The sequence below is a fragment of the Tachyglossus aculeatus genome, assembly GCF_015852505.1.
Source record: "Tachyglossus aculeatus isolate mTacAcu1 chromosome 12 unlocalized genomic scaffold, mTacAcu1.pri SUPER_6_unloc_1, whole genome shotgun sequence".
Lineage (NCBI taxonomy): Eukaryota > Metazoa > Chordata > Mammalia > Monotremata > Tachyglossidae > Tachyglossus > Tachyglossus aculeatus.
In genome coordinates, this window is record NW_024044828.1 from 19,179,485 (window position 1) to 19,207,057 (window position 27,573).

Genomic DNA, 27,573 nt, shown 5'->3' on the forward strand with positions numbered 1-27,573 from the left:
GAGCCTCAGTGACCTCAGCTGTAAAATGGGGGTTAAGACTGTGAGCCCCGCATGGGACAACCTGATCACTTTGTATCCCCCCCGGCGCTTAGAACAGTGCTTTGCACATAGTAAGCGCTTAACAAATGCCAACATTATTATGAGAAGCAGCGTGGCTCGGTGGAAAAGAGCCCGGGCTTTGGAGTCAGAGGTCATGGGTTCAAATCCTCGCTCCGCCAATTGTCAGCTGTGTGACTTTGGGCGAGTCACTTCACTTCTCTGGGCCTCAGTTACCTCATCTGTAAAATGGGGATTAAGACTGTGAGCCCCACGTGGGACAACCTAATCACCTTGTAACCTCCCCAGCGCTTAGGACAGTGCATTGCACATAGTAAGCGCTTAATAAATGCCATTAAAAAAAAAAAAGGCTGGAGTCCGTCCGACTCAGCCGCCACCCATGTCTTCCCGGTCAATCATTCCTATTTACCGAGTGTTTACTGTTCATTCATTCATTCGGTCGTATTTATTGCGCGCTTACTGTGTGCAGAGCACTGGACTAAGCGCTTGGGATGTCCAAGTTGGCAACATATAGAGACGGTCCCTACCCAACACGTCGAAGCGCTTGGGAGCGGACGGTACAACAGTAAACGGACACATCCCCCGCCCACAATGAGCTGATGGTCTAGGGGGGAGGCAGACGTTAATCAGTCAATCAGTCAATTGTATTTATTGAGCGCTTACTGTGTGCAGAGCACTGGACTAAGCGCTTGGGAAGTCCAAGTTGGCAACATCTAGAGACGGTCCCTACCCAACAGTGGGCTCACAGTCTAGAAGGGGGAGACAGAGAACAAAACCAAACGTATTAACAAAATAAGATAAATAGAATCGATATGTACAAGTGAAATAAATCAATAGAGTAATAAATACGTACAAACATATATACAGGTGCTGTGGGGAAGGGAAGGAGGTAAGGTGGGGGGGATGAGGAGGGGGAGAGGAAGGAGGGGGCTGAGCGTGGGAAGGCCTCCTGGAGGAGGTGAGCTCTCAGTAGGGCCTTGAAGGGAGGAAGAGAGCTAGCTTGGCGGATGTGGGGAGGGAGGGGATTCTAAATAAATTAATTACTAATGTGGACGTAAGTGCCGTGGGGCTGGGAGGGGGGAAGAATCAAGGGAGCAAGTCAGGGCGACGCAGAAGGGAGTGGGAGGTGAGGAAAGGAGGGCTTAGTCAGGGAAGGCTTCTTGGAGGGGATGGGCCTTCAGTAAGACTTAGAAGGGTGGGAAGAGTCATTGGAGGGAGCGGTGGGGCCGGGCCTGGGGTTGGGATATATGTTTGTACATATTTGTTACTCTATTTATTTATTTATTTTACTTGTACATATTTGTTACTCTATTTATTTATTTATTTTACTTGTACATATCTATTCTATTTATTTTATTTTGTTAGTATGTTTGGTTTTGTTCTCTGGCTCCCCCTTTTAGACTGTGAGCCCACTGTTGGGTAGGGACGGTCTCTAGTTGTTGCCAACTTGGACTTCCCAAGCGCTTAGTCCAGTGCTCTGCACACAGTAAGCGCTCAATAAATACGATTGATGATGATGACGATGGGCTCCGGACTCCTGAGGATTCAGCGGGCCGGAATCCCAGGTGGATGGCTTTCATTCATTCATTCAGTCGTATTTATTGAGCGCTTACTGTGTGCAGAGCACTGGACTAAGCGCTTGGAAAGTCCAAGTTGGCAACATATAGAGACGGTCCCTCCCCAACAACGGGCTCAAAGTCTAGAAGGGGGAGACGGACCACAAAACAAAACGTGGACAGGTGTCAAGTCGTCAGAACAAATAGAATTAAAGCTAAGTTCATTCATTCATTCAGTCGTATTTATTGAATGAATGATTGAATTTAGCTTTAATTCTATTTGTTCTGACGACTTGACACCCGTCCACATGTTTTGTTCCCGCCTAGGCAGCGTGGCTCAGTGGCAAGAGCCCGGGCTTTGGAGTCATCATCATCATCATCATCAATCGTATTTTTTGAGTGCTTACTGTGTGCAGAGCACTGTACTAAGCGCTTGGGAAGTGCAAGTTGGCAACATATAGAGACGGTCCCTACCCAACAACGGGCTCACAGTCTAAAAGGGGGAGACAGAGAACAAAACCAAACATACTAACAAAATAAAATAAATAGAATAGATATGTACAAGTAAAATCAATCAATCAATCAATCAATCATATTTATTGAGCGCTTACTATGTGCAGAGCACTGTACTAAGTGCTTGGGAAGTACAAATTGGCAACACATAGAGACAGTCCCTACCCAACAGTGGGCTCACAGTCTAAAAGGGGGAGACAGAGAACAGAACCAAACATACCAACAAAATAAAATAAATAGGATAGAAATGTACAAGTAAAATAAATAAATAAATAAATAAACGGAGTAATAAATATATACAAACATATATACATATATGCAGGTGCTGTGGGGAAGGGAAGGAGGTAAGATTTGGGGGGATGGAGAGGGGGACGAGTCAGACGTCATGGGTTCAAATCCCGGCCCCGCCACTTGTCGGCTGTGTGACTTGGGGCCGGTCACTTCACTTCTCTGGGCCTCAGTTCCCTCCACTGGAAAATGGGGATTCGGATTGTGAGCCCCCCGTGGGCCAACCCGATCACCTTGTCACCTCCCCAGCGCTTAGAACAGTGCGTTGCACATAGTAAGCGCTTAATAAATGCGGTTATTATTAGGCCGAGGGCCGGTTGTGAGGGTTTCACAGCACCGGCTGGGGGTGCGGGGGGGTGCCGGGAGGGCAGCCGGGCCGGGACTGAGCGTGTCGGATTTCCGGCCCGCGCAGATCCCACCCACGTCATGGGGCTGTATCCCGATCTCCTCCCCACCGACTACCGCAAGCAGCTGCAGTATCCCAATCCGCTGCCGGCGCTCTCCGGGGCGGAGCTGGAGAAGGCTCACCTGGCCCTGATCGACTATCTGACCCAGGTGGGTGCGGGCCGGGGGAGCCCGCCCTGGGGTCCCGTGCCACGTCTAATGGCTCCCGCGAGCCCCCCGGGGTGGGGCGGGGCGCCGTCCTTCCACTGAGGGGCAACGACTGGCGAGAACTAGAAAAGCGCTTAGTACACAGTAAGCGGTCAATAAATACAATTAGACCGCGAGCCCACTGTTGGGGAGGGACCGTCTCTCTATGTTGCCAACTTGTCCTTCCCAAGCGCTTAGTCCAGTGCTCTGCACACAGTCAGCGCTCAATAAATATGATTGATTGATTGATTGAATAATAATAATGACGATGGTATTTGTTAAGCGCTTACTATGTGCAAAGCACTGTTCTGAGCACTGGGGGAATACACGTGGGGCTCACAGTCTTCATCCCCAGTTTCCAGATGAGGGAACCGAGGCCCAGAGAAGTGAAGTGACTTGCCCAAAGTCACCCTGCTGACAGTTGGCAGAGCTGGGATTTGAACCCATGACCGCCGACTCCCAAGCCCGGCCTCTTTCCACTGGGCCACGCCGCTTCTAATGAATGAACCAGAAAGGGCCACTGCCGTGGAGGCTTACGGTATTATTGGTCTGTCAACCTTTCCCCAAGGGAGAAGCAGCGTGGCTCAGTGGAGAGCGCATGGGCTTTGGAGTCAGGGGTCATGGGTTCGAATCCCGGCTCTGCCAATTGTCAGCTGGGTGACTTGGGGCAAGTCACTTCACTTCCCTGGGCCTCAGTTCCCTCATCTGGAAAATGGGGATTAAGACTGAGAGCCCCCCCGTGGGACAACCTGATCACCTTGTAACCTCAACAGTGCTTTGCACATAGTAAGCACTTAATAAATGCCATTATTATTATTATTATTAATAAAAGAAATGGGAATTAAGACTGTGAGCCCCCTGTGGGACAACCTGAACTCCTTGTAACCTCCCCAGTGCTTAGAACAGTGCTTTGTGCACGTAGTAAGCGCTTAATAAGTGCCATCATTATTAAGTGCTTAGTACAATGCTTTGCACACAGTAAGCGCTCAATAAATACGGTTGACGGACTTACAGCCTAGCGCGGGAAGCAGTGGGGAGACGCAGACAGAGAGATTTTGGGGGTACTCGAGCAGCACGCGTAGGATCCAGAGTCCTTGTAACCTCCCCAGTGCTTAGAGCAGTGCTTTGCACATAGTAAGCGCTTAATAAGTGCCATCATTATTATTATTATTATTAAGTGCTTAGTACAATGCTTTGCACACAGTAAGCGCTCAATGAATACGGTTGACGGACTTACAGCCTAGCGCTGGAAGAGGTGGGGAGACACAGACAGAGAGATTTTGGGGGTACTCGAGCAGCGCGCGTAGGATCCAGAGTCCTTGTAACCTCCCCAGTGCTTAGAGCAGTGCTTTGCACATAGTAAGCGCTTAATAAGTGCCATCATTATTATTATTATTAAATGCTTGGTACAATGCTTTGCACACAGTAAGCGCTCAATAAATACGGTTGACGGACTTACAGCCTAGCGCGGGAAGCGGTGGGGAGACACAGACAGAGAGATTTTGGGGGTACTCGAGCAGCGCGCGTAGGATCCAGGGTCCTTGTAACCTCCCCAGTGCTTAGAGCAGTGCTTTGCACATAGTAAGCGCTTAATAAGTGCCATCATTATTATTATTATTAAATGCTTAATACAATGCTTTGCACACAGTAAGCGCTCAATGAATACGGTTGACTGACTTACAGCCTATCGCGGGAAGCGGTGGGGAGACGCAGACAGATTTTGGGGGTACTCGAGCAGCGTGCGTAGGATCCAGAGTCCTTGTAACCTCCCCAGTGCTTAGAGCAGTGCTTTGCACATAGTAAGCGCGTAATAAGTGCCATCATTATTATTATTATTAAATGCTTGGTACAATGCTTTGCACACAGTAAGCGGTCAATGAATACAGTTGACGGACTTACAGCCTATCGCGGGAAGCGGTGGGGAGACACAGACAGATTTTGGGGGTACTCGAGCAGCGCGCGTAGGATCCAGAGTCCTTGTAACCTCCCCAGTGCTTAGAGCAGTGCTTTGCACATAGTAAGCGCGTAATAAGTGCCATCATTATTATTATTATTAAATGCTTAATACAATGCTTTGCACACAGTAAGCGCTCAATGAATACGGTTGACTGACTTACAGCCTATCGCGGGAAGCGGTGGGGAGACGCAGACAGATTTTGGGGGTACTCGAGCAGCGCGCGTAGGATCCAGAGTCCTTGTAACCTCCCCAGTGCTTAGAGCAGTGCTTTGCACATAGTAAGCGCTTAATAAGTGCCATCATTATTATTATTATTAAATGCTTGGTACAATGCTTTGCACACAGTAAGTGCTCAATGAATACGGTTGACGGACTTACAGCCTAGCGCGGGAAGCGGTGGGGAGACACAGACAGAGATTTTGGGGGTACTCGAGCAGCGTGCGTAGGATCCAGAGATATCCCCCCCGCGGCCCCCGACACTTGGGGCCACGCCCGGGGGGTCAGCGCCTCCCCCGCGGCCGGCCGACGGGGTTCGGAGCCGGGGGGGGGGGGGCCCGGCCCGGGACCGAACACCCCGTTTTGGCCCGCGCAGAAGAGGACTCACCTGGTGAAGAAGCTGAACGATTCGGATCAGCAGTCCAGCACCTCCCCGCTCATGGAGGGCACGCCCACCATCAAGTCCAAGAAGAAGCTGCTGCAGATCATCGACACCACCCTCCTCAAGTGCTACCTGCACGTAAGCGGCCCCGCCCCCCGGGATGGACGCCCGGGACCCGGGTCGGACCCCCCGGAGAGGAGGACGGGGCCGGGACGGGGACCCTCGGCCCTCTTTGGGTCTGCGGGAGGGGAGAGGCGGGGCGGCCCCGCCAGGCCCGCCGTTTCTCGTCCCCTCGGAGAACGTCCCCACGTCCAGGGCCCCGAGCCCCCCTGACGTCCCCGCCCCGGGGAGAGCAGCCGGCGCCAGGCCCCCCTCCGCTCCTCCCGCAGACGAACGTCGCCCTGGTGGCCCCCTTGCTGCGCCTGGAGAACAATCACTGCCACATCGAGGAGAGCGAGCACGTCCTGAAGAAGGCCCACAAGTACAGCGAGCTGATCATCCTGTACGAGAAGAAGGGGCTGCACGAGAAAGGTAATGGGGGGTGGGGGGCAACCCGCCGGGCAGCCGGGAGCCCGCGGTGACCCCCGCGTCGGGTTCAGCTCTTCAGGTGCTGGTGGACCAGTCTAAGAAGGCCAACTCCCCGCTGAAGGGCCACGAGAGAACCGTGCAGTACCTGCAGCATCTAGGTGAGCGCAGGGCGGACGGAGCGGGCCCACCCTCCTCCTCCCCTGGGGAGGGCCTGGCTGGCTTAGGATGGAGCAGGTGTCATTCATTCATTCAGTCGTATTTATTGAGCGCTTACTGTGTGCAGAGCACTTGCACGAAGCGCTTGGGAAGTCCAAGTTGGCAACATCTAGAGACGGTCCCTACCCGACAGCGGGCTCACAGGCTAGAAGGGGAAGACAGAGAACAAAACGTGTTAACAGAATAAAATAAATAGAATAAATATGTACAAATAAAGTAGAGTAATAAATCCGTACGAACATGTATACGTATGTACAGGTGCTGTGGGGAGGGGAAGGAGGTAAGGCGGTGGGGGGGGGGGACGGGGAGAGGAAGGTGGGGGCTCCGCCTGAGTCATCAGGTTGGACTCAGTCCCTGTCCCACCTGGGGCTCGTGGCTCAGTGGAAAGAGCCCGGGCTTGAAAGTCAGAGTTCATGGGTTCAAATCCCTGCTCTGCTACTTAATAATGATGATAATAATGATGGTATTTGATAAGCGCTTACTATGCGGAAAGCACCGTTCTAAGCGCTTGGGAGGTACAAGTTGGCAACATCTAGAGACGGTCCCTACCCAATGGTGGGCTCACAGTCTAGAAGGGGGAGACAGAGAAGAAAACAAAACATATTAACAAAATAAAATAAATAGAATAAATATGTACAAATAGAATAATAAATACGTGCAAACATATATACATATATACAGGTGCTGTGGGGAGGGGAAGGAGGTAAGAGGCAGTGGGAAGAGGAAGGAGGGCGCTCAGTGTGGGAAGGCCTCCTGGAGGAGGTGAGCTCTCAGTAGGGCTTTGGAGGGAGGAAGAGAGCGAGCTTGGCGGATATGCAGAGGGAGGGCATTCAGGGCCTGGGGGATGAGGTGGGCCGGGGGTCAACGGCGGGACGGGCGAAAACGAGGCACGGTGAGGAGATAAGCGGCAGAGGAGCGGAGGGTGCGGGCTGGGCTGGAGAAGGACAGAAGGGAGGTGTCGTTGGTGGGGCCGTGGCAGAGTTCTCCTTTGTAATCCCTTGGGAGGTCCGGCTGTAGCTCAGGGAGAGCCCCAGAGAGACCGCGTCTTGCCCTGGCGCCCTCCCAATTCCCAGTGGCAGAGCCCCGGGCGGTGTGCCCGGCTCTGACCCGTGTCCATTCATTCAGTCGTATTTATTGAGCGCTTGCTGTGTGCAGAGCACTGTACTAAGCGCTCGGGAAGTCCAAGTTGGCAACATCTAGAGACGGTCCCTACCCGACAGCGGTCTCACAGTCTAGAAGGCTGTGTCTGTGGCGGGTCCCAGGGTTCCCAGAAACAGACACCACTGTGGGTGGGCGACAAGCCACCGTGGCACCTGCCCTGCGGCTCCCCCATTACACCCCTGCTTCCTCTGTGCTCCTCCCCGCCGCCCGCCACTCACCCGAGGGAGAGTGCCCAGTTGGCTCAGCCATCCATCATCCCTCCCGCGTCTCCCAACCCAGGCACCGACAACCTCCACCTGGTGTTCTCCTACTCTGTGTGGGTGCTCCGAGATTTCCCGGAAGACGGGCTGAAGGTAGGCCCGCCTGGCCCGGCCTCCCGGGGGTCGGGGGTGGCCAGAACGGGAATCTCTCCGTGATCCGCTCCCCACGGAGGCCGAGGAGAAAGGGGCGGGGGCTTGAGGGGTGGGAGAAGCAGACACTGTGGCTACCAACTGTTGGCCGAGATCTGCCGGACCCGGGCAGGTAGTCGGTGGTATCCGTTGAGCGCCGACTGCGTGCAGAGCACTAAGTGCTTGGGATGGTACAATCCCGGCCGGTTGAAACACCGAAGCGTGCTGCCAGCGACACGGCTGGGATGACCCGATCGCCAGGGTCAGGGGTGGCACGGATCAGGGAATTGGAAGCAGCCCCCGAAGGCCCGACGTCCCTTTGCCTGGCCAAGAGCGGCACCGGTTTCCCTGCCGCCCCGGCTGGCGGGGGCCCTGCCAACTGGCGCCGTTTCTCCGGCAGATATTCACCGAAGACCTCCCGGAGGTAGAGGCCCTGCCTCGCGACTCGGTGCTCGGCTTCCTGGAGGAAAACTTCAAGGGCCTGGCCATCCCGTACCTGGTAAGGAAGCGGCCGCCCGGGGGGATGTCTCTCGGGGGGACGTCTCTGCAGATTCCCGGCGGAATGAAATCGGGCCGGCCCGGGGCGGGAATGCGGTGGGGCCCGACTCCGGGGGCTGGATTCGTCTAACGTCGGGGAAGGGGGAGCGAGGAAGCAGTCAGTCATTCATTCATCCATTCAATCATATTTATTGAGCGCTTACTGTGAGCAGAGCATTGTACTAAGCGCTTGGGAAGTACTAGTCGGCAACATATAGAGACGGTCCCTACCCAACACTGGGCTCACAGTCTAGAAGGGGGAGACAAAACAAAACATATTAACAAAATGAAATCAGTAGAATAAATACGTACAGTCGGGTGAAGGAGTGAGCCAGAATCAATCAATCAATTGTATTTATTGAGCGCTTACTGTGTGCAGAGCACTGCACTAAGCGCTTGGGAAGTCCAAGTTGGCAGCATCTAGAGACGGTCCCTGCCCAGCAGCGGGCTCACAGTCTAGAAGGGGGAGACAGAACAAAACAAAACATATTAACAAAATGAAATAAATAGAATAAATAGGTACAGTCGGGTGAAGGAGTGAGCCAGAATCAATCAATCAATTCTATTTATTGAGCGCTTACTGTGTGCAGAGCACTGTACTAAGTGCTTGGGAAGTCCAAGTTGGCAACATACAGAGACGGTCCCTACCCAACAGTGGGCTCACAGTCTAGAAGGGGGAGACAGAACAGAACAAAACATTAACAAAATGAAATAGAATAAATATGTACAGTCGGGTGAAGGAGTGAGCCAGAATCAATCAATCGTATTTATTGAGCGCTTACTGTGTGCAGAGCACTGTACTAAGTGCTTGGGAAGGACAAGTTGGCAACATATAGAGACGGTCCCTACCCAACAGCAGGCTTACAGTCTAGAAGGGGGAGACAGAGAACAAAACAAAACATATTAACATAATGAAATAAATAGAATAAATATGTACAGTCAGGTGGAGTGAACCAGAATTAATCAGTCAATCGTATTTATTGAGCACTTACTGTGTGCAGAGCACTGTACTAAGCTCTTGGGAAGTCCAAGTTGGCAACATATAGAGACGGTCCCTACCCAACAGCGGGCTCGCAGTCTAGAAGGGGGAGACAGAGAACAAAGCAAAGCATATTAACAAAATAAAATAAATAGAATAGATATGTACAAGTAAAATAGAGTAATAAACACGTACACACATATATACATATATATACAGAAGTCAGCTGCAGTCTCCACAGTCTTGTCGCATGAACTCCTCCCGTGGGCCGAGTGCTGTACTAAGCGCTCGGAAGGGCACGGACGAGTTAGGCACGTTCCAGGCTCTCGAGGAGCTGATGGGCTAGTAGGGAAGATGAACATGGGAGGCGGCGGGAAAGGAAAAATAGGTAAAGCGAGACTAGGTCTCCCACCGGGGAGAGTTGAAATCCTTCCCGAGGTGGCCCAGGTGGGAAAAATAGGTGAAGTGAGACTAGGTCTCCCACCGGGAAGAGTTGAAAAAATTCCCGAGGTGGCCCAGGTGGGAAAAATAGGTAAAGCGAGACTAGGTCTCCCACTGGGAAGAGCTGAAATCCTTCCCGAGGTGGCCCAGGTGGGAAAAATAGGTGAAGCGAGACTAAGTTTCCCACCGGGAAGAGTTGAAATCCTTCCCGAGGTGGCCCAGGTGGGAAAAATAGGTGAAGCGAGACTAGGTTTCCCACCGGGAAGAGTTGAAATCCTTCCCGAGGTGGCCCAGGTGGGAAAAATAGGTGAAGCGAGACTGGATCTCCCACCGGGAAGAGTTGAAATCCTTCCTGAAGTGGCCCAGGTGGGAAAAATAGAGCGAGACTAGGTCTCCAATCGGGAAGAGTTGAAATCCTTCCCGAGGTGGCCCAGGTGGGAAAAATAGGTGAAGCGAGACTGAGTCTCCCACCGGGAAGAGTTGAAATCCTTCCCGAGGTGGCCCAGGTGGGAAAAATAGGTGAAGCGAGACTAGGTCTCCCACCGGGAAGAGTTGAAATCTTTTCCGAGGTGGCCCAGGCGGGTCTGGCCCTCTCCAGCTGTAGGCCGGTAGGTGACTGGTCTGGCCCCTGCCTCGGTCTCCCCTTTCCCGGCAGGAGCACATCATCCACGTCTGGGAAGAGACGGGAGCCGACTTCCACAACCGCCTGGTCCAGCTGTACTGTGAGAAGGTGCAGGGGCTGATGAAGGAATACCTCCGCTCCCTCTCCGCAGGTTGGCCGTCCCACGGGCCGGGAGGGGACAAAACCAGGCCCAGTATGGCCCCGGCCGCCACGATAATAATCGTGGCCCTTGTTAAAGCGTTTACTATGTGTCACGCGCGGTATTAAGCGCTTAGTACAGTGCTCTGCCCACAGTAAGCGCTCCATAAATATGACTGAATGAATGGGGTGGAAGCAAACAAATCGGGGTGGGCATCGTCCCCATCCCATGGGGGGCTCACAGATGTGTCTGTTGTTGATTGCACTCTCTCAGGGGCTTAGTTCAGTGCTCTGCACACAGTGCTCAATAAATGCAGTTGAATGAATAATAAGAACAGTGTCCAGCGCTTAGAACAGTGCTTTGCACATAGTAAGCACTTAATAAATGCCATCAAAAAATAATAATAATAATAATGGTATTTAAGGGCTAGCTCTCTTCCTCCCTTCAAGGCCCTACTGAGAGCTCACCTCCTCCAGGAGGCCTTCCCAGACTGAGCCCCTTCCTTCCTCTCCCCCTCGTCCCCCTCTCCATCCCCCCATCTTACCTCCTTCCCTTCCCCACAGCACCTGTATATATGTATATATGCTTGTACATATTTATTACTCTATTTTATTTTACTTGTACGTATCTATTCTATTTTATTTTGTTAGTATGTTTGCTTTTGTTCTCTGTCTCCCCCTTTCAGACTGTGAGCCCACTGTTGGGTAGGGACCATCTCTATATGTTGCCAACTTGTCCTTCCCAAGCGCTTAGTCCAGTGCTCTGCACACAGTAAGCGCTCAATAAATACGATTGATGATGATGATGATGACTCCAAAGCCCGGGCTCTTTCCACTGAGCCACGCTGCTTCCCCAGTGAGCCCACTGGTGGGGTAGGGACCGTCTCTAGATGTTGCCAACTTGGACTTCCCAAGCGCTTAGTCCAGCGCTCTGCACACGGTCAGCGCTCAATAAAGATGATTGAATGAATGAGTGAATGAAGCGTGACCCCGTTCCCCGCCGGCCCGCGGCCAACCCCTTTGATCCCGCTGGGCCTCGGCCTCCCCCAGACACGGCTCCGGTCCCCGCGGGGGACGAAGGAGGGGAGCTGGGAGAGTCCCGCCAAAAACTCCTCGCTTTCCTGGAGATCTCCAGCTGCTACGATCCCGGCCGGCTCATCTGCGACTTCCCGTTTGACGGTGAGCCGGGGCGGTGGGGGGGGGGAGCGGGGTGCGGCCCCCCTCTCCGGGAACGGGGCTCTTTCCCGGAATTTCCCCTCACCCCCCAGAACGAGCAGCGACTGAGCCCTGTCCGGGGTTGTGGGGGGCATCCGAGACGGAGAGGGCGTCCTCCTGGAGTGGCGTTCACCCCAGCCTGTGCCCGGGGTGCGAGCGGCTCCCCCTCGTCCCCGCAGGCCTCCTGGAGGAGCGGGCTCTCCTCCTGGGGCGCATGGGGAAGCACGAACCCGCCCTCTTCATCTACGTCCACATCCTGGGCGACACAAAGATGGCCGAAAGGTACGTTTCCGTCGCGCCCGGGCCGCTCCTCTGGTGCTGGACTCTCCTCCCCCTCCAAATAATAATAATAATGACGGTATTCGTTAAGCGCTTACTATGTGCAGCACAGTGCTGTGCACACAGGAAGCGCTCAATAAATACGACTGACTGGCTAACTAACTAAACCCTGTTTTCTCCAACCTCCCTGCCTACTGGAGTCAGAGGTCATGGGTTCAAATCCCAGCTTTGCCAACTGTCAGCTGTGTGACTTTGGGCAAGCCACTTCACTTCTGTATATATACCTGTATATATGTTTGTACATATTTATTACCCTATTTATTTTATTTTCTTAGTATGTTTGGTTTTGTTCTCTGTCTCCCCCTTTTAGACTGTGAGCCCACTGTTGGGTAGGGACTGTCCCTATATGTTGCCAACTTGGACTTCCCAAGCGCTTAGTACAGTGCTCTGCACACAGTAAGCGCTCAGTAAATATGATTGATTGATTGATTCTCTGGGCCTCAGTTCCTTCATCTGGAAAATGGGGGTGATGACATGAAGACTGTGAGCCCCCCGTGGGACAACCTGATCACCTTGTAACCTCCCCAGCGCTTAGAATAGTGCTTTGCACAGAGTAAGTGCTTAATAAATGCCATTATTATTATTATTAGGGAAGCAGCGTGGCTCAGTGGAAAGAGCCCGGGCTTTGGAGTCAGAGGTCTTAGGTTCAAATCCCCGTTCCACCACTTAATGATGGCATTTATTAAGCGCTTACTATGTGCAAAGCACTGTTCTAAGTGCTGGGGAGGTTACAAGGTGATCAGGTTCTCCCATGGGGGAGCTCACAGTTTCAGTCCCTATTTAACAGATGAGGTAACTGAGGCACAGAGAAGTTGTGCCCAAAGTCACACAGCTGACAGTTGATGATGATGATGATGGTATTGAGCGCTTACGATGTGCAAAGCACTGTTCTAAGCGCTGGGGAGGTTACAAGGTGATCAGGTTGTCCATTGGGGGGGGCTCACAGTTTCAATCCCAATTTAACAGATGAGGTAACTGAGGCACAGAGAAGTTAAGTGCCCAAAGTCACACAGCTGAGAGTTGATGATGATGATGATGGTATTTGTTGAGTGCTTACTATGTGCAAAGCACTGTTCTGAGTGCTGGGGAGGTTACAAGGTGATCAGGTTGTCCCATGGGTGGGCTCACAGTTTCGGTCCCCATTTAACAGATGAGGTAACTGAGGCACAGAGAAGTTAAGTGCCCAAAGTCACCCAGCTGACAGTTGGCGGAGCCGGCATTTGAACCCATGACGTCTGACTCCAAAGCCCGGGCTCTTTCCACTGAGCCACGCTGCTTCTCAAATCAATCAATCAATCGTATTTATTGAGCGCTTACTGTGTGCAGAGCACTGGACTAAGCGCTTAGGAAGTCCAAGTTGGCAACGTATAGAGACGGTCCCGACCCAACAGCGGGCTCACAGTCTAGAAGGGGGAGACAAATGGCCAGTGAGGGCAGCCACCGTCTGGCCCCGGGGGGTCAGCCGACCCCGCCTCACCACCACCACCCGCTTCGCCCTTCCAGGTACTGCCAGAAACACTATGACCAGAACCAAGATGGCAGCAGAGACGTGAGTAGTAGTCGCCCCCGCCCCAGTCCCCTCCCGCCGCCCGTGAGGACGGTCCGCCCCGGTGATCCCATCTGGGAGGATGGGGATTTCGGTCCAGGGGCCGCTGGGTCCCCCCCCCCACTCTCTCTCCCGGATAATAATAATAATGATGATGGCATTTATTAAGCGCTTACCATGTGCAAAGCACTGTTCTAAGCGCTGGGGAGGTTACAAGGTGATCAGGTTGTCCCACGGGGGGCTCGCAGTCTTCATCCCCATTTTCCAGATGAGGGAACTGAGGCCCAGAGAAGTGAAGTGACTTGCCCAAAGTCACCCAGCTGACAGTTGGCAGAGCACTGGACTAAGCGCTTGGGAAGTCCAAGTCGGCAACATCTAGAGACGGTCCCTACCCAACAGCGGGCTCACAGTCTAGAAGGGGGAGACGGACAACAAAACATATTAATAAAATAAATAGAATATGTACAAATAAAATAGAGTAATAAATACGTACCTCCCACTCCGAACAGATCTCTGAGTTCCTGAGCAATAATGACCGTAATGATAATAATAATAATAATAATAATGGCATTTATTAAGCACTCACTATGTGCAAAGCACTGTTCTAAGCGCTGGGGAGGTTACTAGGTGATCAGGTTGTCCCACATGGGGCTCACAGTCTTAATCCCCATTTTACAGATGAGGGAACTGAGGCACAAAGAAGTTAAGTGACTTGCCTAAAGTCACACAGCTAAGTGGCGGAGCCGGGATTTGAACCCCTGACCTCTGACTCCAAAGCCCGGGCTCTTTCCGCTGAGCCACGGTGCTTCCCATAGCCTCGATCTTATTACCAGTGGTAATTTTATTGCCGACGCTAAAGAAGATTTATTCTTCGTCATAATTTTGGCAATTCCGAACCAGGTGTACCTGTCCTTGCTCCGGATGTACCTGTCACCGCCCAGCGTCCACTGCCTGGGGCCCATCAAGCTGGACCTGCTGGAGCCTCAGGCCAACCCTCAGGCCGCCCTGCAAGTCCTGGAGTTGTACCACGGCCAACTGGACACCACCAAGGTCGGGGCCGGCGGGGGGACCGGGCGGGCCCGGAGCCGCGGCCGGCCCTCGGTCCTCACCCCCGCGCCCCCCGATCCCGTCCCGCCCCGCAGGCCATCGACCTCCTCCCGGCCAACACGCAGATTGGCGAGATCCGCGTCTTCCTGGAGAAGGTCCTGGAGGAAAACGCCCAGAAGAAGCGGTTCAATCAAGTGCTGAAGAACCTCCTCCACGCGGAGTTCCTGAGGGTAGGATTCCCCCGGCCCGGGCTTCGGACGCGCCGCCTGGGCGGCGAAGGGGGTCCCTGGGCTGCCCCCCAGCCGCCCGGCTCATCCGCGGGCCCGTCGTCCCCAGGTGCAGGAGGAGCGGATCTTACATCAGCAGGTGAAGTGCATCATCACGGAGGAGAAAGTGTGCATGGTGTGCAAGAAGAAGATTGGGAACAGGTCAGCTTCTTGCCCCAGCCCAACTTCCCGGCCACGGGGGCGGAGAATGCCACGGGGGAGCATTCCCGGATTCGCGGGGCACGGGGTGGCGCCGGGACCCGGGAAAAGAGCATTCCAAGCAGGTTTGGCAACTTCCCCCGCCTCCCGGAGTACTCGGGCCCTGGCTTAACCCGGTGACGAGTCCGGAGCCGGGCCTCCGGTGATCATCGATAATAATAATCATTCATTCATTTATTCAATCATATTTATTGAGCGCTTAGTGTGTGCAGAGCCCTAGACTAAGCGCTTGGGAAGTACAGGTTGGTAACATATAGAGACGGTCCCTACCCATTAGCGGGCTCACAGTCTAGAACCTGTACGTATACCTGGATGTACCTGTATGGTACCTGTATGTGTTTGTACGTTTTTATTACTCTATTTATTTCTTGTATTTGTACATGTTTATTCTATTTAGTTTATTTTGTAGAACCCGTATATGTGTTTGTGTGTTTTTATTACTCTATTTATTTCTTTTATTTGTACATGTTTATTCTATTTAGTTTATTTTGTAGAACCTGTATATGTGTATGTATGTTTTTATTACTCTATTATTTTTTTCATTTGTACATGTTCTATTTATTTTGTTAATATGTTTTGTTTTGTCATCGGTCTCCCCCTTCTCAACTGTGACCCCGCTGTTGGGTAGGGACCGTCTCTATACGTTGCCAACTTGGACTTCCCCAGCACTTGGTACAATGCTCTGCACACAGTAAGCGCTCAATAAATATGATTGAATGAATGAATAGAAGGGGGGGGAGATCTGGTATTTAAGCGCTTACTAAGCGCCAGGCACCATCCTGAGCACTGGGGTGGGTGTAAGCAAATGGGGTTGGACACAGTCCCCGTCCCATAAGGGGCTCACGGTCTCAATCCCCCATTTACAGAGGAGGGAAGAGAAGTGAAGTGACTTACCCAAGGTCTCGCAGCAGACAGGTGGTGATCGACTTGGGTGGGGGGGAAAAGCTGGGAGGGCACGGCTCGGGGAGCGGAGCCCCTTCCCCCGGGCCCGAGGGCGAAGTGGGCCCAGCCGGCCCCTCCCCATCTTTCAATCAATCAATCAATCGTATTTATTGAGCTCTTACTGTGTGCAGAGCACTGTACTAAGCACTTGGGAAGTACAAGTTGGCAACATATGGAGACAGTCCCTACCCAACAGCGGGCTCACAGTCTAAAAGACTGCACCCACTCGCGCTCGCACCCACACGAACGCCCCGCCGCCTCCTCACAACTATCCCCCGCCTCCCCAGCGCTTTCGCCAGGTACCCCAACGGCGTCGTGGTGCACTACTTCTGCTCCAAAGAGGTCAACGCGGCCGACACCTGAGCGCGAGGAGCCGAGGGTTCGGTCGGTGGTCAGCAAAGCCCGCGGCTCACGGAGGACCGGGAGGGCCGTGGGCGTCTCCGCAGGAAGGGTCTCCTCTGGACTCCCCCGTCCCCCACCCCCTTTTCTCCTTGAGCCAGCCCCCCGACCTCTCCGGACTAACCGGACCCTCCACCCGGCCGGGCCGAGGGACAGCGGAAGCAAAGCCGGCCGTGGCGGGCCGGACCTTCCGACCCTCCCGGTCGGGAAGTGTGTTAGGAGCGCTGGCTGCGGGGGAAAAGGGGGTGTCCTTTTAGGCTACGGGGGGCAAGGGGGTGTCCTCTTAGGCCACTGCGTGTCTTCTCCCCGCCTCAGCGGGGTGCTTGGCCGAAGCTCAGGCCCAGCACTGGACAGAGAGACCGTTTGGACAAGGTGCAGAATTTCCCCGGCAGCAGAAACGGCCCCATCCTTCCCCTCTCTCTCCCTTCTCCAAGCTGCCTGCGTCGCTCCTCCTCAGGCCCTCCAAGGACATCAGGAAGTATTGGTTTTGGCACAAGATTTTGCTCGTCCTGTCAGGGAATTCCCCCAGAACCGGCATCCCTAGTGAGAACTTCCGGGGCACCTGTGGGCGCGGGAGGGAGAGCTGTGGATTTTGTTGGGTGTGGATCAGAACGTCAACAGACTCAATCCACCCGCCCTTGGCATTGTACAATCACCGCCCCCGAGGCTGGGCACGTCACTGGCATCGTCCATCCATCCCCCGGACCAGCAAGGAGTCAGCGAGCTCAGGAGGACCAGCCCGGGCTGTGACCTGTGGCTTCCCTCGTGGCCCCCTGGGCGCTTTCGGTCAGTCACGTCCAAGCCGGGGTCGGAGCTGGAGTTAGCGGCCGTTCCCTGCCTGACCGCGGGCAGGCTGGGGCTGGAGGGGCCGGGAAGCTGGTATCTGGTGGGCAGGGGTGGCACCTCGACTAGAGGTGTGGTCTAAACGTAGGGACTTATGCTTTTGAGCCAGGGAGGGCAGATGGGGGATAGTCACCCGAGCTCCAGTGTCCGTGCTGAGGAGGGGCAGAGGGCCCTGAGCTTCCTCATGTGGGTTCTGCCTGCCTGGGTGGGGGGCATCTACATAACCACAATTGGCTGGGGTCAGGAGTCTGCGTGGGAAACACAGAGGAACTGTGCTGGGTCTCCCAGGGTGGGCAGCTCGGCCCAGTTGCATTGACCACCCCCATCTCCCTCCCCGTCCTCGGCTTCAGGGCGGTTCGTCCTGGTACGGGACTCGTGACCCGCCCGTTGCGCCCACCCTGCCACCGTCCATCACCTGGATTCTGCCAGCGGGGACGTGGGCTCGTTTGAAAGCAATAGAATAAAAGTCACACGCACCAAGGCCTGTGCTTCCTCTTAGGGACTCTGCATCCCCTTCCGCTCCCTGAAACTCCATCCTTCCCTGGCACAGTGCCGGCACACGCCCTGCCCGGCCTCCTGGATGGGCACCTCACTTTGGCATCGCTCCACACCGGGCTTCAAGACCCCTGCACCTTTGGGAAGGAAAAACTGGGACAGGTTGGTCTGTCAGAATCACCGTGCTCTAGCAACTAAGCCACTATACAGCACAGTTCGATGTGTCTCAAAGTTGTACCTCCCAAGCGCTTAGTACAGTGCTCTGCACACAGTAAGCGCTCAATAAATACGATTGAATGAATGAATCAGCGACCCCAAGGTCAAACTTGATTCTGCTCCCTCCTGGGTGGGGAGGCGCCTCTCCCAACCCCCAAACCGGTCTCTTCCATCCCCCTGTTTTTAGTTCCGCTCCCTTCCCGTTCCCACCGTTAACCTTGTGGGCCGCATCGGCAGAGATAAGATTGGGCCGTGATCCAATCCGGAAAAGTGACTTTTGGGGTGGAGTGTTATAGTCCGGTAAATAGTGCACGTTAAACTGGGGCCTGCTGGGAGAGTGCCAGCGGTAGTTACTGCCGCTTGCCCTCCCACCCAAATTCTAAAGAACAAAGTAGCATTTTCCCGACCTTTCATCCCTCCCTTATCCCTTATCCTGCTTTCCCCCGGGGCACGGACCATAGTCTGAAAAAACCAGACAGGTGCAGGCCTAGGAGGGGGAACATGATTTCACAGAGAAGCAGCGTGGCTCAGTGGAAAGAGCCCGGGCTTTGGAGTCAGAGGTCATGGGTTCAAATCCCACCTGCACCACCTGTCATTTGTGTGACTTTAGGCAAGTCACTTCTCTGGGCCTCAGTTCCCTCATCTGTAAAATAAGGATTGAGACTGAGCCCCCCCGTGGGGCAACCTGATCACCTTGTAACCTCCCCAGCATATAGGAAGCGCTTAATAAATGCCATTATTGTTATTATGATGACATTCCTCAAGTGCTTACTATTTGCCAAGCGCTGGAAAAAGCGAAGCCCCCACTGGGTGGGAGGGAAGGGAGAATCAGCCCTGCCAAGGAGGGGTGATTAATGGCAGAGCTTTGCTCACCCCCTCCCTGCTCCTCCTCCTCCTCCTCCGCTCTCAGGGGGCAATTAATAAAGAACTGCTTGTTCTCTGTGAAACTTCTGATTTGGCGGCTTCCCCTCCTTTACTGTCCCTCACCTGGGCCAGGGAGAACAGCAAGGAGGGAAAGGGGTCAGCCCAACGTCGTGCCCAACTGGTGGCTCTCACGCTAAGGAGAGAGGGGGGAAGGGGTGGTTAAGAGGCACTTCAGGAACAGTATGAGCAGTTATGACAATATTAAAGGCTAGCTCAATGAGGTATTCCAGTGGCGTGAAGCACTGAGGATAGGGGAGCGGAGTTTCGGCCTCCTCAGGGCTTAGAGTCCAGGGGTCAGTGCCATGGCCACAGTCATCTGGTAGCCTCGGCCTTCCCAGTGTTTGGGAAGCTGAGAAGCTTCCTTGCCCCCCACCCCTCGCCAGTTCGGTCAAAAGGGGTGAACTTCCTCTGTGGTCCAATGCTAGAGTGGCTGATGAGAAGGCAGAAAAGAGAGGAGAAAGAGTACAGAAAAGGATGCGAAAGTAAAAAAAAAAAAGAGAGAAAAGAGACAAGGAAAAGAGAAGAGGGAGGAGAGAAGGAAAAGAGGAGGGAGGAGAGACAGAAAAGGAAAAAAGAAAGAAAAGGGGAGACAGAATAAGAGTAAAGAAAAAGAAAGTAAAGAGGAGAAAGAAAAAGGAGAGAAAAAAGATAGAAAAGGAAACAAGGAAAAGAAGTGGAGAAAAAAGATAGGAGAAAGTAAAGAATAACAGAAAAAAGAAAGTGAAGAATGGAAAGGAGAAAGAGAAAAGGAAAGAGGAGAAAGTAAAGCAAAAGAAAAAAGAGTAAAGAGAAAGTAAAGAAAAGGAGAAAGAATAAAGAAAGGAAAGAGGAGAAAGTAAAGCAAAAGAAAAAAGGAGAAAGAGTAAAGAAAGGAAAGAGGAGAAAGTAAAGCAAAAGAATAAAGGAGAAAGGAAAGAGGAGAAAGGAAAGCAAAAGAATAAAGGAGAAAGAGTAAAAGGAAAGAGGAGAAAGTAAAGCAAAAGAAAAAAGGAGAAAGTAAAGAAAGAGGAGAAAGTAAAGCAAAAGAAAAAAGAGTAAAGAAAGGAAAGAGGAGAAAGTAAAGCAAAAGAAAAAAGTAAAGAAAGGAGAAAGCAAAGCAAAAGAAAAAGGAGAAAGGAAAGAAAGGAAAGAGGAGAAAGTAAAACAAAAGAAAAAAGGAGAAAGTAAAGAAAGAGGAGAAAGTAAAGCGGCGTGGCTCAGTGGAAAGAGACCGGGCTTTGGAATCAGAGATCATGGGTTCAAATCCCAGCTCTGCCAACTGTGTGACTTTGGGCAAGTCACTTAACTTCTCTGGGCCTCAGTTACCTCATCTGTAAAACGAGGATTAAAACTGTGAGCCCCCCGGCGCTTAGAACAGTGCTTTGCACATAGTAAGTGCTTAACAAATACCATCATTATTATTATTATTAAAGCAAAAGAAAAAAGAGTAAAGAGGAGAAAGTGAAGCAAAAGGAGAAAGAGTAAATCAATCAATCGATCGTTTTTATTGAGCGCTTACTGTGTGCAGAGCACTGGACTAAGCACTTGGGAAGTACAGGTTGGCAACATATAGAGACAGTCCCTACCCAAAAGTAGGCTCACAGTCTAGAAGGGGGAGACAGAGAACAAAACCAAACATACTAACAAAATAAAATAAATAGAATAGATATGTACAAGTAAAATAAATAGAGTAATAAATATGTACAAACATATGCATATATACAGGTGCTGTGGGGAGGGGAAGGAGGTGAGATGGGGGATGGAGAGGGGGACGAGGGGGAGAGGAAGGAAGGGGCTGAGTGTGGGAAGGCCTCCTGGAGGAGGTGAGCTCTCAGTAGGGCTTTGAAGGGAGGAAGAGAGCCAGCTTGGCGGATGGGCGGAGGGATTGGGGGCATTGCGGGCCAGGAGGAGGACGTGGGCCGGGGGTCGACGGCGGGACGGGCGAGAACGAGGCCTAACGATGAGGAGGTTAGGGGCAGAGGAGTGGAGGGTGCGGGCTGGGCTGGAGAAGGAGAGAAGGGAGGTGAGGTAGGAGGGGGTGAGGTGATGGACAGCCTTGAAGCCCAGGGTGAGGAGAAAGGAAAGAGAGGAGAAAGAGTATAACAAAAGAAAAAAGAGGAGAAAGAGTAAGGAAAGGAAAGAGAGTAAAGCAAAAGAAAAAAGAGGAAGTAAAGAAAGAGGGGGAAGAGAATAAAGCAAAAGAAAAAAGGAGAGAGTAAAGAAAGGAGAGGAGAAAGAGTATAACAAAAGAAAGAAGAGGAGAAAGAGTAAGGAAAGGAGAGTAAAGCAAAAGAAAAAGGAGGAAGTAAAGAAAGAGGGGGAAGAGAGTAAAACAAAAGAAAAAAGGAGAAAGAGTAAAGAAAGGAAAGAGGAGAAAGAGTATAACAAAAGAAAGAAGAGAAAGAGTAAGGAAAGGAAAGAGAGTAAAGCAAAAGAAAAAAGAGGAAGTAAAGAAAGGGGGAAGAGAATAAAGCAAAAGAAAAAAGGAGAAAGAGTAAAGAAAGGAAAGAGAGGAGAAAGAGTATAACAAAAGAAAGAAGAGGAGAAAGAGTAAGGAAAGGAGAGTAAAGCAAAAGAAAAAAGAGGAAGTAAAGAAAGAGGGGGAAGAGAGTAAAACAAAAGAAAAAAGGAGAAAGAGTAAAGAAAGGAAAGAGGAGAAAGAGTATAACAAAAGAAAGAAGAGAAAGAGTAAGGAAAGGAAAGAGAGTAAAGAAAAAGAAAAAAGGTAAAGAAAGGGGAAGAGAGTAAAGCAAAGGAAAAAAGGAGAAAGAGTAAAGAAAGGAAAGAGAGGAGAAAGAGTATAACAAGAAAGAAGAGGAGAAAGAGTAAGGAAAGGAAAGAGAGTAAAGCAAAAGAAAAAAGAGGAAGTAAAGAAAGTGGGGGAAGAGTAAAGCAAAGGAAAAAAGGAGAAAGAGTAAAGAAAGAGAGGAGAAAGAGTATAACAAAAAGAAGAGGAGAAAGAGTAAGGAAAGGAAAGAGAGTAAAGCAAAAGAAAAAAGGAGAAAGAGTAAAGAAAGGAAAGAGGAGAAAGAGTATAACAAAAGAAAGAAGAGAGAGTAAGGAAAGGAGAGTAAAGAAAAAGAAAAAAGAGGTAAAGAAAGGGGGAAGAGCGTAAAGCAAAGGAAAAAAGGAGAAAGTAAAGAAAGGAAAGAGAGGAGAAAGAGTATAACAAAAGAAAGAAGAGGAGAAAGAGTAAGGAAAGGAGAGTAAAGCAAAAGAAAAAAGAGGAAGTAAAGAAAGTGGGGGAAGAGTAAAGCAAAGGAAAAAAGGAGAAAGAGTAAAGAAAGGAAAGAGAGGAGAAAGAGTATAACAAAAAGAAGAGAAAGAGTAAGGAAAGGAAAGAGAGTAAAGCAAAAGAAAAAAGAGGAAGTAAAGAAAGAGGGGGGAGAGAGTAAAGCAAAAGAAAAAAGAAGAGAAAGAGTGAAGAAAAAGAGAAGGAGAGACTTGGGGTTTCCCAGGGGTGAAGGGGTGTGGCGGTGCCGCCCTCCCCTGCCCCAGCCAGCCAATCAGCGTCCGGGCGGGCCCCGCCCCCAACTTACCTGTGCCCCCCTGTGCCCCCCTGTGCTGCCCGGGCACAGAGCCGCGCCCAGCATGCGGGGGGCAACGCTGGCCGGGGGGCTGGCCCGCAGCCCGCTGCCCATCCTAGCCGCCGGCCTCTTCTTCCCCAGCTGGGCCAGGAGCCGGCCCGACCTGCAGCGCCCGCGGGTAAGCCAGCTGGCTTGCCAGGGAGCACCTCATGGGCACATTTGGACAGGCTGATTACTCCGTTCAATCGTATTTATTGAGCGCTTGCTGTGTGCAGAGCACTGGACTAAACGCTCCCCCGTGCCTCACCTCCCGTATCCTCCGCTGCTTCTCTCTCTCTCCCTCCCTTAAACGGAAGAAACACCTGGATAGATGTATGTATGTTTGTACATATTTATTGCTCTATTTATCAATCAATCAATCAATCGTATTTATTGAGCGCTTACTGTGTGCAGAGCACTGGACTAAGCGCTTGGGAAGTCTAAGTTGGCAACATCGAGAGACGGTCCCTACCCAACTGTGGGCTCACAGTCTAGAAGAGGGAGACGGAGAACAAAACCAAACGTATTAACAGAATAAAATAAATAGAATAGATATGTACAAGTAAAATAAATAAATAGAGTAATGCATATGTACAAACATATATACATATATACGGGTGCTGTGGGGGAGGGAAGGAGGTAAGACGAGGGGGGGGAGGAAGGAGGGGGCTCAGTACATATCTATTCTATTTATTTTATTTTGTTAATATGTTTGGTTTTGCTCCCTTCTAGACTGGGAGCCCGTTGTCGGCAGCACCTGTATATAATAATAATAAAAATAATCATGATGATGGCATTTATTAAGCGCTTACTATGTGCCAAGCACTGTTCTAAGCGCTGGGGAGGTTCCAAGGGGATCAGGTTGTCCCACGGGGTGCTCTATCTTTGTACATATTTATTACTCTATTGATTTTACTTGTACATATTTATTATGCTATTTATTTTATTTTGTGAATATGTTTTGTTTTGTCGTCTGTCTCCCCCCTTCTAGACTGTGAGCCCGCTGTTGGGTAGGGACCGTCTCTAGATGTTGCCAACTTGGACTTCCCGAGCGCTTAGTACAGTGCTCTGCACACAGTAAGCGCTCAATAAATGCGATTGAATGAATGAATGAATTATTTTACTTGTCCATATTTACTATTGTATTGAATTTTGTCAATGACGTGCATCTAGCTTTGCTTCTATATATTCTGACGACTTGACACCTGGCCACAGGATTTGGTGTCTGTCTCCCCCTTCTAGATTGGGAGCCCGTTGTCGGCAGCACCTGTATATAATAATAATAAAAATAATCATGATGATGGCATTTATTAGGGACCGTCTCTAGATGTTGCCAACGTGGACTTCCCGAGCGCTTAGTACAGTGCTCTGCACACAGTAAGCGCTCAATAAATACGATTGAATGAATGAATGAAAGTCACTTCACTTCTCTGGGCCTCAGTGACCTCATCTGTAAAATGGGGAAGAAGTCTGTGAGCCCCCCGTGAGACAACCTGAACTTAGCTTCTCTGAGCCTCAGTTATCTCATCTGTAAAATGGGGAAAAGACTGTGAGCCCCACGTGGGACAACTTGATCACCTTGTATCCCCCCCAATGCTTAGAACAGTGCTCTGCACATAGTAAGCGCTTAACAAATGCCATTATTATTATTATCACCTTGTAACCTCCCCAGCGCTTAGAACAGTGCTTTGCACATAGTAAGCGCTTAATAAATGTAAATATAAGTTATATATATATATATACATATAAATCTACCTCCATCTTTGCCCCTGCCCCTGCCTGGGGGAGGCAGGGAGTTGAGACACACCTGACGCGGCTCTCCCTTTCGCCCTGCCTCCTCCCTTTATTCATTCATTCATTCAATCGTATTTATTGAGCGCTTACTGTGTGCAGAGCACTGGACTAAGCGCTTGGGAAGTCCAAGCTGGCCACATCTAGAGACGGTCCCTACCCAACAGTGGGCTCACAGTCTACAACCTGATCACCTTGTAACCTCCCCAGCGTTTGGAACAGTGCTTTGCACATAGTAAGCACTTAATAAATGTAATTATAAGTTTATATATATATATAAACTATATAAAATTATAAGTTTGTATATATATACATATATATATATATATATATGTATATATATACCTCCATCTTTGCCCCTGCCCTTGCCTGGGGGAGGCAGGGTGTTGAGACATACTGGACGCGGCTCTCCCTTTCGCCCTGCCTTCCCCGCTTCCTGTTGGTAGGCCCTGCCTCCTCCCTTTATTCGTTCATGCATTCAATCGTATTTATTGAGCGCTTACTGTGTGCAGAGCACTGTACTAAGCGCCGGGGAAGTCCAAGTTGGCCACATCTAGAGACGGTCCCTACCCAACAGTGGGCTCACAGTCTAGACCCCCACTGGGCCCAGCCCCGCGTTGTCCGGACTTGGAGGAAGGCCGTGGCTTGAGCCCCCCACTCTCCTGGGGTCACCCGGCGTCAGATTGGTCATTCATTCATTCATTCCATCGTATTTATTGAGCGCTTACTGTGTGCAGAGCACTGTACTAAGCACTTGGGAAGTCCAAGTTGGCAACATATAGAGACGGTCCCTACCCAACAGTGGGCTCACAGTCTAAAAGGGGGAAAGGGGTGGTCCAGGGGTGCGGGGAAAGTACTGCCCAGTGGGACCAGTCTGGCCCTGAAGGAGCTCCGGGAATGGACTGGAGACCCTGGGCCCAAAATCTGGTTGCCCCAGAGCGGGGACTGGGCTGGACTCCCCGGGCTGAGCTCAGTGGGGGTCTTGTCCCACCCTGTCGTCGCAGCACGAGACTCACCCCTACTACGACCTGCGTGTGAAGGTGCTGGGAGCCAGAAACATCAAGGGAACCGATCTCCGTGAGTCCTGAAACCCTCCCCCTAGTAGCCCCCTCACTCATCCACTCGATCGTATTTATTGAGCACTTACTATGTGCAGAGCACTGGACTAAGCGCTTGGGAAGTCCAAGTTGGCAACATCTAGAGACGGTCCCTACCCAACAGCGGGCCCACAGTCTCTCCTCTCCCTCCGCTACAGAGAAGCAGCGTGGCTCAGTGGAAAGAGCTGGGAGACTTTGGGCAAGTCACTTCACTTCTCTGGGCCTCAGTTACCGCTTCTGTAAAATGGGGATTAAGACTGTGAGCCCCCCCACGACGGGACAACCTGATCACCTTAATAATAATGGCGTTTAGGAAGCGCTTACTATGTGCAAAGCACTGTTCTAAGTGCTGGGGAGGTTACAAGGTGATCAGGTTGTCCCACAGGGGGTTCACAGTCTTAATCCCCATTTTCCAGATGAGGGAACTGAGGCACAGAGAAGTGAAGTGGCTTGCCCAAAGTCAGACAGCTGACAAGTGGCAGAGCTGGGATTTGAACCCATGACCTCTGACTCCAAAGCCCGGGCTCTTTAACCTTGTAAACTCCCCAGTGCTTAGTACAGTGCCTTGCACATAGTAAGCGCTTAATAAATGTCATCGTATTATTATCGTATTATTAAAGAGCCCGAGCTTTGGAGTCAGAGGTCATGGGTTCAAATCCCAGCTCCACCAATTGTCAGGTGTGTGACTTGGGGCAAGTCACTTAATTCCAGCTCTTAGAACAGTGCCTTGCACATAGTAAGCACTTAATAAATGCCATCATTATTATTATTCTCTGGGCCTCAGTTACCTCATTTGGAAAATGGGGATGAAGACTGTGAGCTCCCCAAGGGACAACCTGATCACCTTGAAACCTCCCCAGTGCTTAGAAGAGTGCTTTGCACATAGTAAGCGCTTAATAAATGCCATTATTATTATTATTATTACCCTGGGCTCCTCCCCCTCTAGACTCTAAGCTCATTATGGGCAGAGAATGTATCTGTTGTACTCTCCTGGGCAAGGAATGTATCCGTTTTTATATTGTACTCTCCCCAGTGCTTAGTACAGTGCTCTGCGCACAGTAAGCGCTCAATAAATATGATTCGTTAACTAACTAAAGCCCAGACCCTGTTTTCTCCAACCTCCCTGCCTACTGAAGTCAGAGGTCACGGGCTCAAATCCCAGCTCCACCGTCAACTCTGTGACTTTGGGCAAATCACTTAACTTCTTTGGGCCTCAGTTCTCTCATCTGGAAAATGGGGATGAAGACTGTGAGCCCCCCGTGGGACAACCTGATCGCCTTGTAACCTCCCCAGAGCTTATAGAACAGTGCCTTGCACAGAGTAAGCGCTCAATAAATGCCATCATTATTATTATTAGGGAAGCAGCGTGGCTCAGTGGAAAGAGCCCGGGCTTGGGAGTCAGAGGTCTTAGGTTCAAATCCCGGCTCCACCACTTGTCAGCTGGGTGACTTTGGGCAAGTCACTTCACTTCTCTGGGCCTCAGTTCCCTCATCTGCAAAATGGGGATGAAGACTGTGAGCCCCTCGTGGGACAACCTGATGACCTAGTATCTCCCCCAGCGCTTAGAACAGTGCTTGGCACCTAGTAAGCGGTTAACAAATACCAACATTATTATTATTATTATTATATTATTATTCTCCCAGGCCTGAATGCATGGGGGCAGAGGGCGGGAGGGAGACAGTTGTGGGATTCTCCCCATTCATTCCAGTTGTATTTATTGAGCGCTTACCGTGTGCAGAGCACTGGACTAAGCGCTTGGGAAGTCCAAGTTGGCAACATCTAGAGATGGTCCCTTCCCAACAGTGGGCTCACCGTCCCAGGACCATCGCTTCCTGGTCCTGCCTGTTCCCCCTGACCCACCGTGGATAACAGCCCCCTTTCCGGGAGACCCTACTAACTGGACGTCTGCCCACAGTGTCGGAGGCCGACTGCTACGTGGAGCTCCGACTGCCCACCGCCTCCTCGCTCCCGGCCCGCACTCGGGTGGTCCCAAACTGCAGCCATCCCAAGTGGGATGAGACCTTCCTCTTCCGGATCCAGGGAGCCATGAAGGTGAGGGCCTTGGAAGCCTGGGAAGGCTGAAGGGGGGGCTGGGAGGGATGGGGCGCTGCAAACAGT

At 51.5% G+C, this 27,573-nt stretch overlaps 2 protein-coding genes across 2 annotated transcripts in view; both read left to right on the plus strand.

Annotated features, from left to right (window-relative positions):
* The window catches only part of VPS39 (VPS39 subunit of HOPS complex), a 50,588-nt gene extending 32,052 nt beyond the window's left edge, over window positions 1-18,536 (plus strand). The window contains exons 12-25 of the mRNA XM_038741259.1: window positions 2,827-2,969; window positions 5,555-5,698; window positions 5,950-6,091; window positions 6,160-6,246; window positions 7,745-7,818; window positions 8,255-8,353; window positions 10,467-10,584; window positions 11,622-11,750; window positions 11,966-12,068; window positions 13,629-13,674; window positions 14,572-14,721; window positions 14,814-14,948; window positions 15,055-15,146; window positions 16,433-18,536. Coding sequence (XP_038597187.1) covers window positions 2,827-2,969; window positions 5,555-5,698; window positions 5,950-6,091; window positions 6,160-6,246; window positions 7,745-7,818; window positions 8,255-8,353; window positions 10,467-10,584; window positions 11,622-11,750; window positions 11,966-12,068; window positions 13,629-13,674; window positions 14,572-14,721; window positions 14,814-14,948; window positions 15,055-15,146; window positions 16,433-16,508 — 1,538 coding nt within the window. The 3' untranslated portion in view covers window positions 16,509-18,536. The remainder of the gene's footprint in view (window positions 1-2,826; window positions 2,970-5,554; window positions 5,699-5,949; window positions 6,092-6,159; window positions 6,247-7,744; window positions 7,819-8,254; window positions 8,354-10,466; window positions 10,585-11,621; window positions 11,751-11,965; window positions 12,069-13,628; window positions 13,675-14,571; window positions 14,722-14,813; window positions 14,949-15,054; window positions 15,147-16,432) is intronic.
* PLA2G4F (phospholipase A2 group IVF) overlaps window positions 17,572-27,573 on the plus strand; it is a 46,754-nt gene continuing 36,752 nt past the window's right edge. Inside the window, exons 1-7 of the mRNA XM_038741075.1 lie at window positions 17,572-17,592; window positions 17,738-17,831; window positions 17,938-18,044; window positions 18,286-18,350; window positions 22,580-22,706; window positions 25,363-25,435; window positions 27,371-27,507. Of these exons, the coding sequence (XP_038597003.1) occupies window positions 17,572-17,592; window positions 17,738-17,831; window positions 17,938-18,044; window positions 18,286-18,350; window positions 22,580-22,706; window positions 25,363-25,435; window positions 27,371-27,507 (624 nt within the window). The remainder of the gene's footprint in view (window positions 17,593-17,737; window positions 17,832-17,937; window positions 18,045-18,285; window positions 18,351-22,579; window positions 22,707-25,362; window positions 25,436-27,370; window positions 27,508-27,573) is intronic.